General features: G+C 43.4%; 1 protein-coding gene across 3 annotated transcripts in view; it reads right to left on the reverse strand.

The window, feature by feature from the left end:
* Nucleotides 1-19,363, reverse strand: part of LOC118370586 (apoptosis regulator Bcl-2-like) — a 64,547-nt gene extending 45,184 nt beyond the window's left edge. The window contains exons 1-2 of one of the 3 annotated variants that reach the window (XM_035755650.1): nt 19,245-19,363; nt 17,913-19,034 (exon numbers count right to left, since the gene is read on the reverse strand). In XM_035755650.1, the coding sequence (XP_035611543.1) occupies nt 17,913-18,470 (558 nt within the window). In that variant the 5' untranslated portion in view covers nt 18,471-19,034; nt 19,245-19,363. Of the gene's footprint in view, nt 1-17,912 lie in introns of all 3 variants that reach the window. The other 2 variants (XM_035755639.2, XM_052503741.1) reach the window with 2 other exon arrangements.
* Nucleotides 19,364-19,552: the final 189 nt, after the last annotated feature.

The following is a 19,552-nucleotide window of genomic DNA, read 5'->3' on the forward strand; positions in this document are numbered from 1 at the left end:
CATACAATTTTCAACAACTAGCGCACATAATTGTGTTTTAATAGACCCAAATACAGGATGGAAATGGACAATAAAACAAACTAGTGCTCGTACACAAGAGAGAAACAAAGAGACATTGGAAGCACAGCAATGTAGCAAAACATGAAGACAAGCACAACACACAAACAAACATGGTGGATAACCAGTATTTACATGCAAGAGACTTTTATATCGGTGTATATTGAGGAAATTAACAAATCACAGAATTGAGACTGAGGCAATGGCAGAACAGACTGTTTACAAGCAACACATCTAAGGGAACAAAGCAATCCGTACCCTGCTCCCAGACTAATTCCATTAGCAAGCCCACCAAACCTGCCCACACACCCTCCCACACGTAAGACCCGTGTGGTGCAACCAGCACACCAAATACAAAGCCTTTATATTGATCTGAACATGTGTCTTTTGCCCATTTCTGTTTTCAGCATGTGCACCCTGTGTGTGTATGTATTATGTGTGTATATATTCAGTATTATGTTCTTATGCAAGTCTGAATAATTTTCATGGGTGTACAGTATGTCCTTTTGTGCAAATAGCAGTCTGTTGTGTCTTTGTACTTGTCTGTTTATGTGTACAGTATGTGTCTGTACCCGCTTTGAGCGGGAGACATGGATTTACAGTTAAGTGTTCCTATGTGCCAACCGTCAGGGCTGACAACTTTTGTGTGGGTGGTTGAATCAGCCGTGTTTTGAAGGGGAGGGGGGTGGCTTGCATGGTACCGGCAGGGATTTTTTGTCAAACAAAATCGGATTTCCCTTTGTGCGGGAGACAGATGACTCCACAGCTAAAGGAGTGGGAAAAAAGCCTCCCCTTTTTAAGACTTGACAGGGTGCTTTGTCCCCATCTCCGTGCAAGATCAGGACAGTCATTGGATACCTTAGCGCTGCCGAAATACATAACACCGTACGAAACTAAACTGACATCTTCACATAAAGATCATTATCTTCAGGCTACATTCCAAACACTAGACATAGTTGGGAAAAGGGTTTGATGTTGATGTCCCATACCGGAACAAAGCCTATGGACATCATTTTTGGTCACCTAATGGCATGAGCAACGTCCCTCCGGAGGCGGATGATGGTGTGTCATTAATCGAATGAGTCTGGAGATGTGTAGGGTTCGGGGGGGGATACTTTCATAAACAGTTTTTAACCCTATATGGCCTATATAGAGAGGAAGAGCTAAATTGAAATGTTTATTACAGAACAAATATGAAAAGCATATGTATAATCATGGTAGCAATTGAAAGGAAACAGTTTAGAGATAATGGGAAGATTCAGTTCACCTGACAACTATGAATCCAAACATTACATTGTTGATTTTATGTGCATTTCACATTTACTGTACTTTTTGCAGCATTTGTTAACAACAAAATCTGAAAATTAATCTGGATACATTCAGTAACATGATAGGACTATTGCTGGAAATGTAGGGTAGGTGCAACATAAGGCAAAAGAATATGATAGAGGACTAACTGGTGTCTCCAAGGGGCCACGTATCTCTCCAAAGTGTGCACGGTTCCTAAGTCATTTCAATGCACTTTTATAACACAAAGAATAGTCTTCAACCATGAGGCACTTTTTGAGCTCTCCGACCTGTGCCGTTGAGGAACTAGAGCAAGCACACTTGTAGTTCTTTTGTTAGGAACACAACCCTGTTTTCCCGCCATCACACAATTACTGTTGTTGTTTACGCAATCCAAAATCGGTCCACTATAAATCACAATCTATTTATTAAGGATCTCCATACTCTTCCTGAGGTCCAGCTAAATTAAGGCAGTTACATAATATTTAAAATAACACTTTACTCGATACATTTAGTGCGTTCACTCAGGCTACCACTCACTATCACATATTTACAATATAACATCCATGTGTACGTGTGTGTAGAGTGCATGTTTTATCATGTGTACAGTATGTGTGTCTTCACATTCCCCACTGTTCCATAAGGTGTATTTGTATCCATTTTTTAAATCTGATTCTACTGCTTGTATCAGTTAGCTGATGTGGTAGAGAGGTGCATGTAGTCATGGCTCTATGTAGTACTATGCTCCTCCCATAGTCTGTTCTTGACTTGGGGATTGTGAAGAGACCTTTGGTGGCATGTATTGTGGGGTATGCATGTGTGTCCAAGCTGTGTGCTAGTAGTTTAAACAGACACCTCGGTGCATTCAGTATTTCAACACTTCTTACAAAAAAGTAGCGATGAAGTCAATCTCTCCTCCACTTTGAGCATTGAGATTTACATGCATATTATTAATGATTTATTAATGATTTACATGCATATTATTAATGATACCTGAATCTGATTTTAATTTTCAGAGGTCTCTCTTTGTGGCACCTGACCACACGACTGAACAGTAGTCCAGGTGTGACAAAACTATAGCCTGTACGACCTGCCTTGATAGTGTTGTTAAAAAGGGGGACCGACTTCTCCCCATTTTACTGTTGTATCAACATGTTTTGCCCATAGTTTACAATTCAGAGTTAGTCCAAGCAGTTAAGTCACCTCAACTTGCTCAATTTTCACATTATTTATAACAAGTTTTAGTTGAGGTTTAGGGTTTAGTGAATGATTGGTCCCAAATACAATGCTTTAAGTTTAAAAAAAAAATATTTAGCACTAATTTATTCCTTGCCACACATTCTGAAACTAACTCCAGCTCTTTGTTAAGTGTTGCAGTGATATCACTCACTGTAGTAGCTGACATGTATAGAGTCATCAGCAAACATAGACACACTGGCTTTACTCAAGGCCAGTGGCATGTCATTAGTAAAGATTGAAAAAAGTAAGGGCCTAGACTGCTGCCCTGGGGAATTCCTGATTCTACCTGGATTATGTTGTAGAGGCTTCCATTAAAGAACACCCTATGGGTTAGGGTTACGTGGAGTGCACATTTGAACTCACAGGTGTTTGAATTGCTTGTATGACATCAAAGCGGTATTCATTATAATCCTCAACGTGTCATCTTAATTTACAGCATTTCCTTCACTCAGACAACAAAATGTGCAAAAGTTACCCAATTACCGGGAGGGATGGGGGCAACTTCTTGTCGCGCATAGTTCAGAATATCTGTCAGTCAAAATTTATGCAGAGCTGTGATGCGCAGAGCCTGAGCTCTGAAGTAATTTATAGCATGCTACTGTACAGCTTTTACGTTCCAAAGCCTATGGTTTTTTATGTTGGCAATTCCTCTGAGTTATGTTGTTGTATATGTCTCTCAATCATCCCTCTTACTCTCTCTCACTCAGTAATTGATAATAACTGACTGAGGGGTAGCATATTGGAAGCTGATAGCTTTGAGCCAAAGCAGATGGACAAAAGTCTTGCAAAACATATACGAGTAGCCCATCACTTTAAAATGGGATAGAAATCAGTTACGATCAGATGTCCACAGTCCTCACAAAAGACAAATCTGCTTTGGTCAACAAAGGATCACCCAAGCCAGTCTGCAGCAGAGACTGGGGCGACCCCAACCGGCTGTATGCTATACAGTCCTTTACTGTACTTGGCATTGTATCTGGATTCATATGCTATTTTATCTGGATTTGTTTCAGCTTGCCTGGTGAAAAGGAACCAGGACAAAAGTAAACACCACCCATCTGCCACTTCAGGCAGGCTAAAAAATAAAATAAAAAATGCTCAAATATAATTTGAACCCAGGTTTGCTTGGCCTATACATAAATAGTAATTTGTGGTGCGTAGAAAGTGTGTGTGTGGAGACAGCTTTAGTATTAAAGTTCATTTCCTGCAATTCTAATTGCCCAGTGCAGTCAAAAACTGTGTTTTATATCATTTCCATACTATGAGGTTGGACTAATACTGTGAAATTGTGAATATGATGATAATGCCCTTTTAGCGTAAGAGCTGTTTGAAAAAGACTGCTTGATTTCTGCCTGTTTTGGTGGGATAGAGTTTGGGCCTTCCATGGTGACATCATGCAGTAAAATATTTAATAGACCAATAAGAAAGATATTTCCAAACTTCTATGCCAATAACAGCACATTTTCTTTTTTCCCGCCCCCACACAGTCTTCGCAAAATTCTTGCTTGAGAAATGACTCTTTGCTAAGAAGCTATTTTTGTTTCTTTTTCACCATTTCAATTGAAAACAGTAAGATACTTAATTATTACCCAGTGTCGTGATGTGACTATCGTTAATCTGACGACTGTTATTTATCGACTCAACTATGTTGATTTATTACTTGAGTAAATGAATCACATAACAATTAACTTATTAGAAATTTGGGGCACCACGGAATAAGTTGTTTTATTTTTTTTCCCTTTATTTAACTAGGCAAATCAGTTAAGAAGAAATTCTTATTTTCAATGACGGCCTAGGAACAGTGGGTTAACTGCCTTGTTCAGAGGGCAGAAGGACAGATTTCTATCTTGTCAGCTCGGGGATTCAATCTTGCAACCTTTCGGTTACTAGTCCAATGCTCTGTCCACTAGGCTACCTGCCGCCCCACGAGTTACCATCTCCTGAATTAATCTCTTGGAAGATATATAGATATATATTATATCGATAACAGTCACTTAATAATCATTACCTAATATCAATCTCCTTCTGAACGTCGCATACACCCTAACCTTGTTGATGAATGAGCAATACACAAATTGGCTTAAATTTTGATTTACTAACTAAATAATAACACAGAATACATAAACACAAACAGTATAGATTATTGATTAGAAATGTAATACAATTAAAACCCGGTTGGTTATAAAAGGGGTCAATGACCCACTGCTCATTTGGATAAGAAATACAATGTATATATTTACGCGTAGATGTCTTTCTCTGTTGAAACCAATCGATCCTTCTACGAGGAAGGAGCTGGATGGGTGTAATGCTCTGGTTGTCCACCAGAGGTCACAATGTCCTTAGTTGTAAGAGCTTTGTTAGACAGATACTTCAGATGCACCAACGGTTGTCCGAGAAGGGATGTCGTCCTTCCCCCCTCGAGTCAAAGTTATAGGACCACTTTTACATCCACAGCTGCAGACTGTGAATGTTCTGGTGTAATTTTTTAAATCTTCTTCACATGTGTTGAGAGGTTCAGAGTTTCTTACCATTTCAACGTGGAGCCACTGCTCCACGCTTTCTAGTGTAGTCTAACCATTCGTAACGTCCAGCTCACACTGTACCTCTGCTTGGTCTTTTATGTTAACTCTTAGCGAGTCCTTTTAAGCACTCTGGCCAAAGGGGGCATTCTGTCATGCTGACACAAACTCTGAGATCACTTTGGCGTGGCTACTGACTGTGCATAGCTTATATGAAAAACAATTATCTCATTAGAAAACTAAAATCAAATTTCTATCTTTTCAAAAATACTCTCATACTTAATCATTTAATGCGGTGGCTCCACGTTGAAATGGTAAGAAACTCTGAACCTCTCAACACAAGTGAAGAAGATTTAAAAAAATATTATTAAAAAAATTCTTCAAGGTCTGTCAAATTGGTTGTTGATCATTGCCAGACAACCATTTAAGTCTTGCCATAGATTTACAAGCAGATTTAAGTCAAAACTGTAACTCGGCCACTCAGGAACATCCACCGTCTTCGTGGCAAGAAACTCCAGTGTAGATTTGGCCTTGTGTTTTAGGATATTATCCTGCTGAAAAGTACATTCAACTCCTAGTGTCTGATGGAAGCAGACTGGACCAGGCTTTTCTCTAGGATGTTACCTGTGCTTAGCTCCATTGTTTTTAGTTTTTATTCTGAAAAACTCCCCAGGAGGGGTACTCAGTAATGTGTTGTACTGTATTTGCCCCAAATATAATCGTTGTATTCAGGACAAAAAATAAATTGCTTTGCCACATTTTTTAAAGTATTACTTTAGTGCCTTGTTGCAAAGAGGATGCATGTTTGGTAATATGTATATTCTGTACAAGCTTCTTTTTTTCACTCTGTCAATTAGGTTAGTCGGTCCCTCCAGGAGTTTGCAATTTTTTGTTTGTGATTTCTGTGGCCAAAAATGCTTGATTTTGCGGCAGTTTTCTGAAATTCTGCTATGTTTTTTTTCACATTAATTTTATATAAAGAACTAAAAAGTGGTTCTGAACAGAATGAGCGTATGTTTGTCTATTGTGATAAATTTGCTGCGGAGTATGTACCTGAAAGCATCCATGACTCATTTCTATGCCACCAAAATGACGATATTTTTCTCAGAATTGTCTTATGAAAGCCTAACACTGTAAGATTGTATTTTAGAACTTAGCTAGTCATTTTGACAATAGAACAAACGTTTAAATGATGCCCACCTGACCCAGATTGCGCAATGGGACGTTTTTGGATTGCGTAAACAGCAACAGTAATTGTGTAATGGCGGGGATGCAAGGTTGTGTCCCAACAAAACAACTACAAGTGTGCTTGCTCTAGTTCCTCAACGGCCCATTTAGGAGAGCTCAAAAAAATCACCTTATAGTTGAAGACTATTCTTTGAGTCATAAAAGTGCATTGAAATTAGTTAGGAACCTTGCACACTTTGGAGAGGTGTATTGGCCACTTGAGACCACTAATTAGTCCTCTCACTCAAACCTTTGTCATTACTTTGTCTTATGTTGCACCTACCCCACATTTACCATGAATATTCTTATTATGTTACTGAATGTACCCTGAATATTTTCAGATATTGTTATCAACAAATGCAGTGGAAAGTACAGTAAATGTAAAATGCACATGAATTCAACAGTGTAACGTTTGGATGCAGTCTTTTTTCAGATGAACTGTTGTGTTCTCCAAAAAATTATCCTGCAACAACTGGACATTTTTCGAAAGGGAAAAAAGTCAAAATTACAAACTTTAGAAGCCTTTTTAAACCTCAAATACACAAGAAGTTTCACATGTCCAGGAAAGTTATCCTGCAACAGGGGGATACAATTGTATTATTATTTTATTTTCCTTTTCAAGGTAAGTTGACTGAGAACACTTACAGCAACAACCTGTGGAATAGTTACAGGGGAGAGGGGGGATGAATGAGTCAATTGGAAGCTGTATCTCTACAATCAGCTAGGCTCTCTTCTCTTTTCAAACTCTTCCTGGTTCTTTTCTTCACTCTCCTCTGCCCTCATAGCCTGAGGTGGTGAGGGTAAGTACAGCAGGATATACAGTGGGTTCGTTTGAAGCCATTTTTCGGGGGAAACAACAGAAAGAGAAAAGCTCCCCCTTGGTTTTTCTTTTCTTTATCTTTGGGGATTTTCACATACAACTCTGTGTCCAGTTGGCTTTCATAAATAATGCCACTTGTAAGTGCTTGGTAAGGAGTACATACACAGGGAAATTAATAACTGGGTAGCTTTCCACTGATTGAAGCGCCTTCGCTTTTTTCTTCCTTTGAACACCTTTCTACTATTAAACCCCCAGAAATATCAACAAGGTCAAAAATGCTTAATTGAGCTCCACCTGTTGCTAAACATAGCTAATTAGTGTCCTTCATCGAGACAAACAAATGGCAAGAGCCACAGGTATGTGATGCGTGGGTTGAGCACCTGAATGTCTACACAAACTAACTGCTGAAAGGTTGTTAACTTAATGACACCGAGCATCCCACCCTGATTGAGCATAAAAAATACATTTGCTATTAAGTTTGCAGAGATATTTATGCTCTATTAAGACAATTAATAGTTTGTTATCGCTCATTAGTTTTGATTTTGCTCAAAGGAATTATTTCAATGATTTTAATAGCAATAGGCTAACTGCAATCATCTCAAACTGAGCCAAAAGGTAAGAGCAGAGGAGTACATTAACAAGTGGGCTATTCCAATTAAATTAATGTAATTTCTCCCTCGTCCACATTATAGGCAGTTAGGAATATGTACAGTGATTATGATAACCACCATTGATCATTTGTAGCATGGTAAGAGATAGATAAAACTTGTTAGGCAAACTGCAATCTGCCACTTGCAAATCAACACCCTTCACATGTCCTCATTTGCATAGCCAAGTAGTTTCCTGCCAATGTATTTTTTTACTTTGTAAAGAAATGTGTAAATTATTTTATCTGGTTGGTGATACTGATATTTCCAGTTTAGTGATTTTAACTATTGGACTGTCTTCTGTGAACTACAGCATGGTGTGGTGCACCTCTTGCCTGGCTACCCAAACTCCTTGCTCCGGCCAAGTGCTACACCACGCCCACTGACGTAAGTTTCTTCTCTGCAATGAGTCTGGAGCTGAGTACCTCCCCAACGATTTTGAGAATGGAAATCCATTCTAGACTGTCTGATTGGTCACAGATACTAGGAGATTCGGCCAGGGCCTGAACACACGCAGTTATAGCAGCATTTTGAAAATTTGGCATTGGCTTTGATACTGTGATTGGTTAGAGATGATCCAATCATTGAGGACTTTGTTTTGTACGACACCCCTCACAAATTACTTCAAGATGGCAGTCTCAGACTGAAGTATGTAGCAGACAATAGAGCAGCGGAAGAATTCAGTTTGAGTCGTCAGGCAAGTGCAAATCATCATGCCATTCATGTCTTACCTTGACACATTCCCAACTACACAGTACTAGAGGGTGAGTAACTTTAAATTTGAGGAGCCTTTTGTTCGTTTTTTACATTTAGACATGAAAGAGCAAAGTCGGCTCTCAATCCCCTCACATCAACAAAGAACAATGCTCGAATCCAAAACCTAAAGAACATCAAAACTCTTCCAACTAATTGAAGACTACTATATGCAGCTCCTTGATTGTGATGAAACCATTTTCTGACGGACAAAGCAGAAATGGTTATTTGCTGGAAAATCTTCCCAGCATAGAAGAAGCTGGACAAACAGAGAGTGCGTTCCATAATGGGCCCACAGAGCATACTCTGGCTACTCTGCAATAACAGAGATAGGGAATCAGAGTATAATTGGGATGTTCTCTGCTGTAGCCTATACTAGTACAATACATAAGTCTTTATCCTAAGCTGTCGTTAGGATAACTGCAATGTAGCTATGGGCTATTTTTAGTAAAGGGGTTCATGAAAATATCCAAACTCGATTGCAAGACACCCACGAGGCAAAGAGTGGTCCCGTTACCACAATGTCAAGTGACCTTTACCTGCCTCTAAATATTCCTATCCTTTTCCCCACCTTATTTACAACACATATCATCAGCACTGATTTGTTTGGGCTGGATTCCCCCAGACGATCAAACTACCAAAACAAAAACCGCAGTCAAAGTCTAAATCTTTTCGGGGGAATAAACAACTAGATATCATGTCTTGCTGTGTCATTTCACAGGTGTTGTTAAGTCACCACAAACAGTTGACTGTAGACTAAATACAAAAGCACGTCTAGAGGAAATTCTGTAGAAACTCAAAAGAAAACAGAAATCAAAGAGGGTTAATACAAAACGAGGGTCTTATCACATGCTGGTAAACTGGGGTTGTCCCAGCAGGGGATCTGGAATATCAGTTGTACTGAAAAAGCACAGGGTAGCGCAGCTGAACCATGTCCTCTCCACAGACGGTGCAATTATTCGGCAGGCTTTATCCGAGGACTAATGAATCACATGGATTCAAAAGAAAGGATAATAAGTACAGCCAGTGGCGGTCGACGACTTCTACCGAAGTCGATGCCTCTCCTTGTTTGGGCGGTGCTCGGCGGTTCATTTTCCATTGGTTTGGTGTCGTCTTCCTACACACCTGGTTCCAATCCCATTCATGAATTGTTGTGCATTTAACCCTCTGTTTTCCCTCATGTCCTTGTCAGAGATTGTTTCTTGTTATGCTCGTGATTTATGGATTGGTGTGCGACGGGTTCTTGTACCCACATTTTATTTGATTATGTACTTTGGTTTTGGAGTGTGTTTTACGTTATTAAACTACTCCATTATACCAAGTTTGATTCTCCTGCGCCTGACTTCCCTGTCACCTACACACACGACATGACATAATCTCTGACCCTAAATATGAAGTCAGCAGGAGAAAGTACACCGGATATGGAGGTGGAGGAACGCGTCCAGGAGCATACGGAGAAGCAGCTGGGCGTTGCCATGGATCGCGCTGTCCAGAATATGGACCGCTGGGAGAGACAGGGAGTTCTTCCAGTGCCTCCACCAGCACAACCCGGGTCTATTCTGAGCGTGGCCAGGGTTTCCTCCTCTAATTAAACCTTTATCTGGCCGGTCCAACCAGCTCCATCAGACCGTGAGAAGGGTTTCGCCCTCATCTCGTGCCTCACCGGGAGAGCAATGGAGTGGGCCAGCACCGTGTGTGGAGGGGAAGATGCGGCGTTGGACCATTTTGAGGTGTTCATCCTCCGTTTCCGGGCAGACTTCGACCACCCACCAGAGGGCTGAGTGGCGGGTGAGCGTCTCTATCTTCTGGGGCAGGAGACGAGGAGCGCCCAGGAGTTTGCCCTGGAGTTTAGGACCCTGGCTGCCGGCGCAGGATGGAACAACAGAGCCCTGATCGACCATTAACGCTGCAGTCGGTGCGAGGACGTCCGTCAGGAGCTGGCCTGCAGAGACACCACCCTCACCTTCGACCAGCTGGTGGACCTGATCATCCGGCTGGACAACCTGCTGGCCTCTCGCAGTGCTAGGCCTACCTCATGGTGCTAGGCCTACCCTGGTTAGCTTATCATAACCCCACTCTTTCTTGGCCACAGAGGGCTCTCACGGGGTGTTTACAAGAGTGCTCAGGTAGGTGTTAGGGGTTTCCGTTGGTGCTACTACGGTGGAAAGTCCAGACCAGGTCTCCACCGTTCGCATTCCCCCAGGAATATGCCGATTTGGCTCTCGCCTTCTGTAAAAACAAAGGCGACTCAATTACCACCCCATCAACAGGGGCCTGTGTGATTGATCTCCTGGTAGACACTGCACTTCCCAGGAGTCACGTGTATCCCCTGACGCAAGCGGAGAAGGTGGCTATGGAGACATATGTCTCCGAATCCCTGCGTCAGGGGTACATTCGGTCCTCCACTTCACCGGTCTCCTCGACTTTCTTTTTTGAAGAAGAAGAAGGATGGAGGTCTGCACCCGTGCATTGATTATCGAGGTCTAAACCAAGTCACGGTGAGGTACAGTTACACGATACCTCTTATCGCCACGGCGATTGAGTCAACGCACGGGTTGCGCTTCTTCACTAAACTGGATCTCCGGAGTGCGTACCGAGAGGGAGACAAGTCATGCTTGTCATGTACCTTGTCATGCTGTACGGGTTGATGAATGCTTCATCAGTCTTCCAATCCGTTGTAGATGAGATTTTCAAGGACCTGCACGGGCAGGGTATAGTGGTGTATATTGATGACATTCTGATATACTCCGCTACACGTGCCGAGCATGTGTCCCTGGTGCGCCTGTTGGAGCATGACCTGTACGTCAAGACTGAGAAATGCCTGTTATTCCAACAGTCCGTCTCCTTCCTAGGGCATCGCATTTCCACGTCAAGAGTGGAGATGGAGAGTGACCACATTGCAGTCGTGCGTAATTGGCCGACTCCCACCACGGTGAAGGAGGTGCAGCGATTCTTAGGGTTTATCCGGGGTTTTGGTCAGGTAGCTGCTCCCATTACCTCACTGCTGAAGGGGGGCCCGGTGTGCTTGCAGTGGTCAGCTGAGGCGGACGGGGCTTTTAGGCACCTGAAGGCTCTGTTTACCTTGGCTCCTGTGTTGGCCCATCCGGATCCCTCTTTGGCGTTCATAGTGGAGGTGGACGCTTCCGAGGCTGGGATAGGAGCTGCGCTCTCTCAGGGCTCGGGTACACCACAAAAACTCTTCCCATGTGCCTTCTTCTCTAAGAAACTCAGCCCGGCAGAGCAAATCTATGATGTGAGGGACCGTGAGCTGTTGGCTGTCGTTAAGGCTGTAAAGGTGTGGAGACATTGGCTTGAGGGAGCTAAACACCACTTTCTCATCTGGACTGACCCCCGCAATCTGGAGTACATCCGGGCGGCGAGGAGAATGAATCCTCGCCAGGCAAGGTGAGCCATGTTTTTCACCCATTTAGTGTTTACCCTCTCTTACAGACCAGGCTCCCAGAAAGTTAAGGTAGACACACTGTCCCAGCTGTATGACAGAGGAGCGGTCCATGGATCCCACTCCCATACTCCCAGCCTCGTGTTTGGTGGCGCCGGTAGTGTGGCAGCTGGACGCGGACATTGAGCGGGCGTCACATGCAGAGCCCGTTCCCCCTCAGTGTCCAGCTGGGCGTCTGTACTTTCCATCTGCAGTCCGCGATCGGCTGATCGATTGGGCACACACGTCACACTCCTCTGGTCATCCTGGGATCGGTCTGACGGTGCGCTGTCTTAGTGGGAGGTACTGGTGGCCCACTTTATTTAAGGATGTGAGGGTTTATGTTTCCTCCTGCTCAGTGTGCGCCCAGTGCAAGGCTCCTAGACACCTGCCATAGAGGTAAGTTACAACCCTTACCCGTTCCACAACGGTTGTTGTCACACTTGTCGGTGGATTTTATAACCGATCTTCCACCTTCATAGGGTAACACCACAATCTTGGTCGTTGTGGATCATTATTATGTTCATTAACCAGGAAGTGGGTAGGTTTCTGAGGTCTTATTGCCAGGACCGACTGGGGGAGTGGGCGGCGTTCGTGCCCTGGGCAGAGATGGCCCAGAACTCGCTCCGCCACTCCTCCACTAACCTTTCTCCATTTCAGTGTGTATTGGGGTATCAGACAGAGGCTCCTGTGGTGGACGACTGGTTCCGGCGCACAGAGGAAACATGGGACCCGCCCATGTCCACCTTCAGCGCGCCGTACTGCGCCAGAAAGTTGCCGCAGATCGTCACCGCAGTGAGGCACCGGGGGTCTGGCTCTCGACCTGAAACCTGCCCCTCCGACTTTCCTGCCACCTACACACACAAATTGACAATTATGGCTAAACAGTTCGATTTTTGTTTCATCAGACCAGAGGATATTTCTCCCAAAATTACAATCTTTGTCCCCATGTGTAGTTGTAAACCATAGACTGGCTTTTTTATGGCGGTTTTGGAGCAGTGGCTTCTTCCTTGCTGAGCGGCCTTATGTCGATATAGGACTCGTTTTACTGTGGATATAGATACTTTTGTACCTGTTTCCTCCAGCATCTCCACAAGGTCCTTTGCTGTTGTTCTGGGAAATATTTGCACTTTTTGCACCAAAGTACATTCATCTCTAGATGACAGAACGTCTCTCCTTCCTGAGCAGTATGACAGCTGCATTGGTCCCATTGTGTTTATACTTGCGTACTATTGTTTGTACAGATGAACGTGGCACCTTCAGGCATTTGGAAATTGTTCACAAGGATGAATTAGTCTTGTGGAGGTCTACACCTTGTTCCCCCTGAGGTCTGCTGATTTCTTTTGATTTTCCCATGATGTCAAGCAAAGAGGCACTGAGTTTGAAGGTAGGCCTTGAAATACATCCACGGGTAAACCTCCAATTGACTCAGTTTATGTCAATTAGCCTACCAGAAGCTTCTAAAGCCATGACATAATTTTCTTGAATTTTACAAGCTGTTTATAGGCACAGTCAACTTAGTGTATGTAAACTTCTGACCCACTGGAATTGTGATACAGATTATTTCACTTATAATTCACTGTATGTAACCAATTGTTGGAAAAATTACTTGTGTCGTGCACAAAGTAGATGTCCTAACCGACTTGTAAAAACTATAGTTTGTTAACAAGAAATTTGTGGAGTGGTTGAAAATCTAGTTTTAATGACTCCAACCTAAGTGTATGTAAACTTCCAACTTCAACTGTACAGTATATATTCCGGTCTCTGACATTTCTTGTTGTAACGATGTGCGCTGAGAGTTGGGAAGCAAGTTCAGGGAGTGAGTGTTTTAATAAACAGAACATAATACAAAACAAGAAACACTAACAGCACACAGACAAGAAACAGAAACAATGACGCCTGGGGAAGCAACCAAAGGGAGTGACATATAAAGGGAGGGTAATCAGGGTAGTGATGGAGTCCAGGTGAGTCTGATGGCGCGCAGGTGTGCATAACGATGGTGACAGGTGTGCGGCATAACGAGCAGCCTGGTGACCTAGAGGCCGGAGAGGGAGCATATGTGACAGTACCCCCTCTATGACGCATGGCTCCAGCCGCAGGACACCGAACAAAAGTAAGATCCCGGGGATCAGGAGCGGACCGGTCACCTCTGCTGAGGCGCGGGAAACCTGTCAGTCCGGCTGAGACGTGGGAGCAGGGCGACCTAGAGCACCGGAGAGAGCATACGTGACAGTACTCTCTCCCCGGCGCGTTCGGCTCCACTGCAGGACGTCAACCAAAGGGACAATCCCGTGGATCAGGAGCAGACCGGTCACCCCTGCTGATGCGCGGGAACCTGACAGACCGGCTGAGGCAGGGGAGCCTGGAGATCTGGCTGAGGCATGAGAGCCTGACGAGCCGGTGAAGGCATGAAAGCCCAACGAGCCAGCTGTAGCAGGGGAGCCTGGCAATCCGGCGGAGGGCAGGGGAGCCTGGCGATCTGTCTGAGGCATGAGAGCCTATAGCGGCTCCTGGACCCGACGTCATTCTCACCGATACAAAAAAAAAAACACTCCCTGATGCTTCCCTTAGATGAGGCATCATTCTGTAACGATGTGCACTGAGAGTCGGGAAGCAAGTTCAGGGAGTGAGTGTTTTAATCAAATAAACGGTACATAATACAAAACAAGAAACAATGACACCTTGGGAACAAACCAAAGGGAGTGACATAAATGATATAGGGAAGGTAATCAGGGAAGTGATGGAGGCCAGGTGAGTCTGATGACGTGCAGGTGCGCGTAACGATGGTGACAGGTGTGCACCATAACAAGCAGCCTGGTGACCTACAGGCCGGAGAGGGAGCACGCGTAACACTCGTTCTGATATTTCTTAATTTTTCTGGATTATTTGTGTATTTATTTTTATTGCTAGGTATTACTGCACTATTGGAGATAGAAACACAATCATTTCACTGTACCTGCGATAACATCTGCAAATCTGTATACGCAACCAATAAACTTTGATTTAATTTGAAAAGTACCTCAGTACTGACTGCTTCCTAATAGTTTTCTGATGGAACGAGTAGAAATTACTACAGCTATGCAATAATATATTATAAAGACACACAAACATGCACACATCCACACAGTTCTTCTTGTTTCTGGGGACAACACCACAAAACTATACAATGAGAATGTGATTTCCCTAGCCGTCCTGGAGTTGGTGGGGGAAGCCTTTGGCCTCTGACATTTATTCTGCTCCAGTTGATGCTCAGTCCAGACAGCTACCACCTCCACTCTCCCTTTATACAGCAGTCTATGCATACAGTATCTGCTTGTCTGGAAAGATCTGCCTGTGTCTTGGAAACCATGCACTCCACCCCAACTACGGTGACAGGTCAAGTGATGGGTCAAGTATAGAGGACATGAAGAGCCAGCAAAATTGCCCCATCAATATCATGATATTTCAATTCACTTCAAATTAAAATATGAAGTCCCTGTAACCAATGTTCACTGTTTGACCAGTTCCTTTGCTCATGTTGCAAATGTGTAAATAAATGACAGAGGAGTGAATTAACAAAATAAGGAGTGTGGTTGTTATTATTACAACCTAGACATCTATTAGACCAGGATTGGTGGGTATGAAAGCATGGTGTGCCTGTTCCAATTTCAGACTTAAATTATTCAATGCCAGTGCGATGCGGTAAAGCAGACGGATGGGATTTAATGAACTAAGAGCAGAGGCTAAAAGAGGGAAGGCTTTTTCTCTCCATTTGATGTGGATTCTAAATAGGGAAACGCTGTGTTCATTCATTCAAACTTGAATTGCGGAAACAGGCCAATTTTCTCCTCAGAGACATCATACTGTGTAGCAGTTCCACTCAAACCACAGATGTTGGGGGAGAGAAAGGAAGTCAGGCGTGTCCAAACATCTGGTGAACTAATGACAGAGTGGTATGCAGTCATCTGGTGAACTAATGACAGAGTGGTATGCAGTCATCTGGTGAACTAATGACAGAGTGGTATGCAGTCATCTGGTGAACTAATGACAGAGTGGTATGCAGTCATCTGGTGAACTAATGACTGCAGTCATGACTAATGACAGAGTGGTATGCAGTCATCTGGTGAACTAATGACAGAGTGGTATGCAGTCATCTGGTGAACTAATGACAGAGTGGTATGCAGTCATCTGGTGAACTAATGACAGAGTGGTATGCAGTCATCTGGTGAACTAATGACAGAGTGGTATGCAGTCATCTGGTGAACTAATGACAGAGTGGTATGCAGTCATCTGGTATGAACTAATGACAGAGTGGTATGCAGTCATCTGGTGAACTAATGACAGAGTGGTATGCAGTCATCTGGTGAACTAATGACAGAGTGGTATGCAGTCATCTGGTGAACTAATGACAGAGTGGTATGCAGTCATCTGGTGAACTAATGACAGAGTGGTATGCAGTCATCTGACTAATGACAGAGTGGTATGCAGTCATCTGGTGAACTAATGACAGAGTGGTATGCAGTCATCTGGTGAACTAATGACAAGTGGTGTGCAGTCATCTGGTGAACTAATGACAGAGTGGTATGCAGTCATCTGGTGAACTAATGACAGAGTGGTATGCAGTCATCTGGTGAACTAATGACAGAGTGGTATGCAGTCATCTGGTGAACTAATGACAGAGTGGTATGCAGTCATCTGGTGAACTAATGACAGAGTGGTATGCAGTCATCTGGTGAACTAATGACAGAGTGGTATGCAGTCATCTGGTGAACTAATGACAGAGTGGTATGCAGTCATCTGGTGAACTAATGACAGAGTGGTATGCAGTCATCTGGTGAACTAATGACAGAGTGGTATGCAGTCATCTGGAACTAATATGCAGTCATCTGGTGAACTAATGACAGAGTGGTATGCAGTCATCTGGTGAACTAATGACAGAGTGGTATGCAGTCATCTGGTGAACTAATGACAGAGTGGTATGCAGTCATCTGGTGAACTAATGACAGAGTGGTATGCAGTCATCTGGTGAACTAATGACAGAGTGGTATGCAGTCATCTGGTGAACTAATGACAGAGTGGTATGCAGTCATCTGGTGAACTAATGACAGAGTGGTATGCAGTCATCTGGTGAACTAATGACAGAGTGGTATGCAGTCATCTGGTGAACTAATGACAGAGTGGTATGCAGTCATCTGGTGAACTAATGACAGCAGTCATCTGGTATGCAGTCAGTCATCTGTGAACTAATGACAGAGTGGTATGCAGTGAACTAATGACAGAGTGGTATGCAGTCATCTGGTGAACTAATGACAGAGTGGTATGCAGTCATCTGGTGAACTAATGACAGAGTGGTATGCAGTCATCTGGTGAACTAATGACAGAGTGGTATGCAGTCATCTGGTGAACTAATGACAGAGTGGTATGCAGTCATCTGGTGAACTAATGACAGAGTGGTATGCAGTCATCTGGTGAACTAATGACAGAGTGGTATGCAGTCATCTGGTGAACTAATGACAGAGTGGTATGCAGTCAAGATAATTCAGTGTGGGCTTTCTGAGTGTGTGTGCTTGACCTTCAGTCAGAATAGGGGTAGGGTTTCCCTAGATTGACTGAAATATTGGCCAGGAGATATAAGGACCCCGGAAACAGACAACAAATCAATCATTGTCCATGTAGGGTTAGGCTACTGCCCTAGTCATGATAACAGGGTTGGCTGAAATATAGTCCCAAATGTTAGACAATGGTGGTGGACATGTGTTAGTAGACAGATTTTTTTTGGTCAATCAAAATAGTAGGGTAGGGTGCATGCAGACCTGAAGGGATTCATAAACTGTATATTTATGCACTTGGCACTGATGAGAAGTGATTGTATTTGCAACTGATGCAAAGGTGTGATAGGTGGATAGAGGCTGAGCAAATGTGGAATGATTTATTAACAGACATACCCAGTCACCATTCTCCTGGATCCAGTTCTGCAGGGGTCCGTTCAGGTACTCGGTCATCCAATGGGCAATGTTGTCTACCTGGGACGTCATCTCCCGGTTGACGCTCTCCACGCACATTGTCCCTCCAAACTCAAAGAAAGCCACAATCCGACCCCAGTTTACCCCGTCGCTGAAGAGCTCCTCTATAACAGCAGTAAACCTTCTCTGTGCTGTACTGGGCGTAAAATGCAACTGCCCCGACATCTCTTCAAAGTCCCGCTGATACATTATTTCAATCTCGTCCCCCGCATCGCGCAGCACCCTATGGAGCCGGGCATGTCGGTCCGGTTGCGGGATCCTGTTTTGGAGCGGAGAGTCAGTGTCCACGCCTTCCGCGGAGGGTTGGGACCTCCGTGCAAAAACTTCGGGGGAGTTAGGGGGAGAGGGCTCCCCAAAACCATTATTTGGGGAATAGTTTTCTGGATAAAATTCCCATACAAATCCCTTCTTCAACAGTTTGTGATGTATGTATTTTTCAACAATAAAGCGACTGTTATAAGGATTATCGTTTGCCATCATGGTGCTATAGCCTAATACCCAGCAAGCTGTTTACGCAGAATACATTTCCAATGGTTGGTTGAGACGACCTACAAGATATCCCCTAAAATTAGATATGGTATCAGACGATAAATTGCATCTCTAACATATTGCTACAGCACATTACTTGCATTGCAACACTTGTTCCAGCCCTGCAAAAACAAATATACATGAAATCAAACAGTATTTCCGAATGGCATATAGCCTCAAATAAAATAAAGTGGAAATACTGTTTTCTTGAACAAATTGATTAAAACATGCACATACACATATCTAATCAGATCAAATAAATAATGCTATTCTTATTCTATCACATGCATTTCGAGTTCCAGTAGCAAGTCAACTTTACAGTATAATGCGTCCATGTTGTAGCATGATCGGCGCGCAATGTCTGGTTCTCCTTGCTTATGGTACGCCCCCTTTCAGGAATCCATTGGAACAAGACCGAACAGTAATAAGTTTTGGATATCCTTTCAGCTGACCCTCACGTCAACATGAGCGTCCGAGAGTTTCAATCGCTTGCGTCAATCGATATTGTGTATTTATCTGGAAAAACGAAGTTGTTGATTAAGTTACAGTTATCCGTTCTGGGGTTCAATACTCTTGACATTTACTACAGTTCCAGAAAGACGGAAGAGGAATACTTTGCAAGGCTGCTCTTAAAAGACTACTCTTATTTCACAGAGAAATAGCTTACACAAAACAAAACATACGCACAAGGAAGAAGATTTCTAAGAATTGAACAGCGCAGGTTACTTTGTGGCTTCTCTGCAGACGATTTCAGCGACGCTTGGTCATGCAGCCAGTTCCAGTAGGGTCTTCCTATCCAAGGGTTGTCTGCAAACTATGCTTTCTCTCGTTCACTCCCACATAGGCGAGCCACTCACTCCCTCTCGGTGAGGTAGGCTACTTCCGTCAAGTTACGTCACTCCCATTCAATTTTTTCTTGTCGTTATGTGCAGTGAATATGGCCATATCATTTATATGATGGTCATCTGTTTGCATTGTACACGTTAACACTTGACAGATGTTATAACAGAGTACCCAGCCTACAAAGTGGAATA

The sequence above is a fragment of the Oncorhynchus keta genome, chromosome 4 (genome assembly GCF_023373465.1).
Source record: "Oncorhynchus keta strain PuntledgeMale-10-30-2019 chromosome 4, Oket_V2, whole genome shotgun sequence".
NCBI lineage: Eukaryota > Metazoa > Chordata > Actinopteri > Salmoniformes > Salmonidae > Oncorhynchus > Oncorhynchus keta.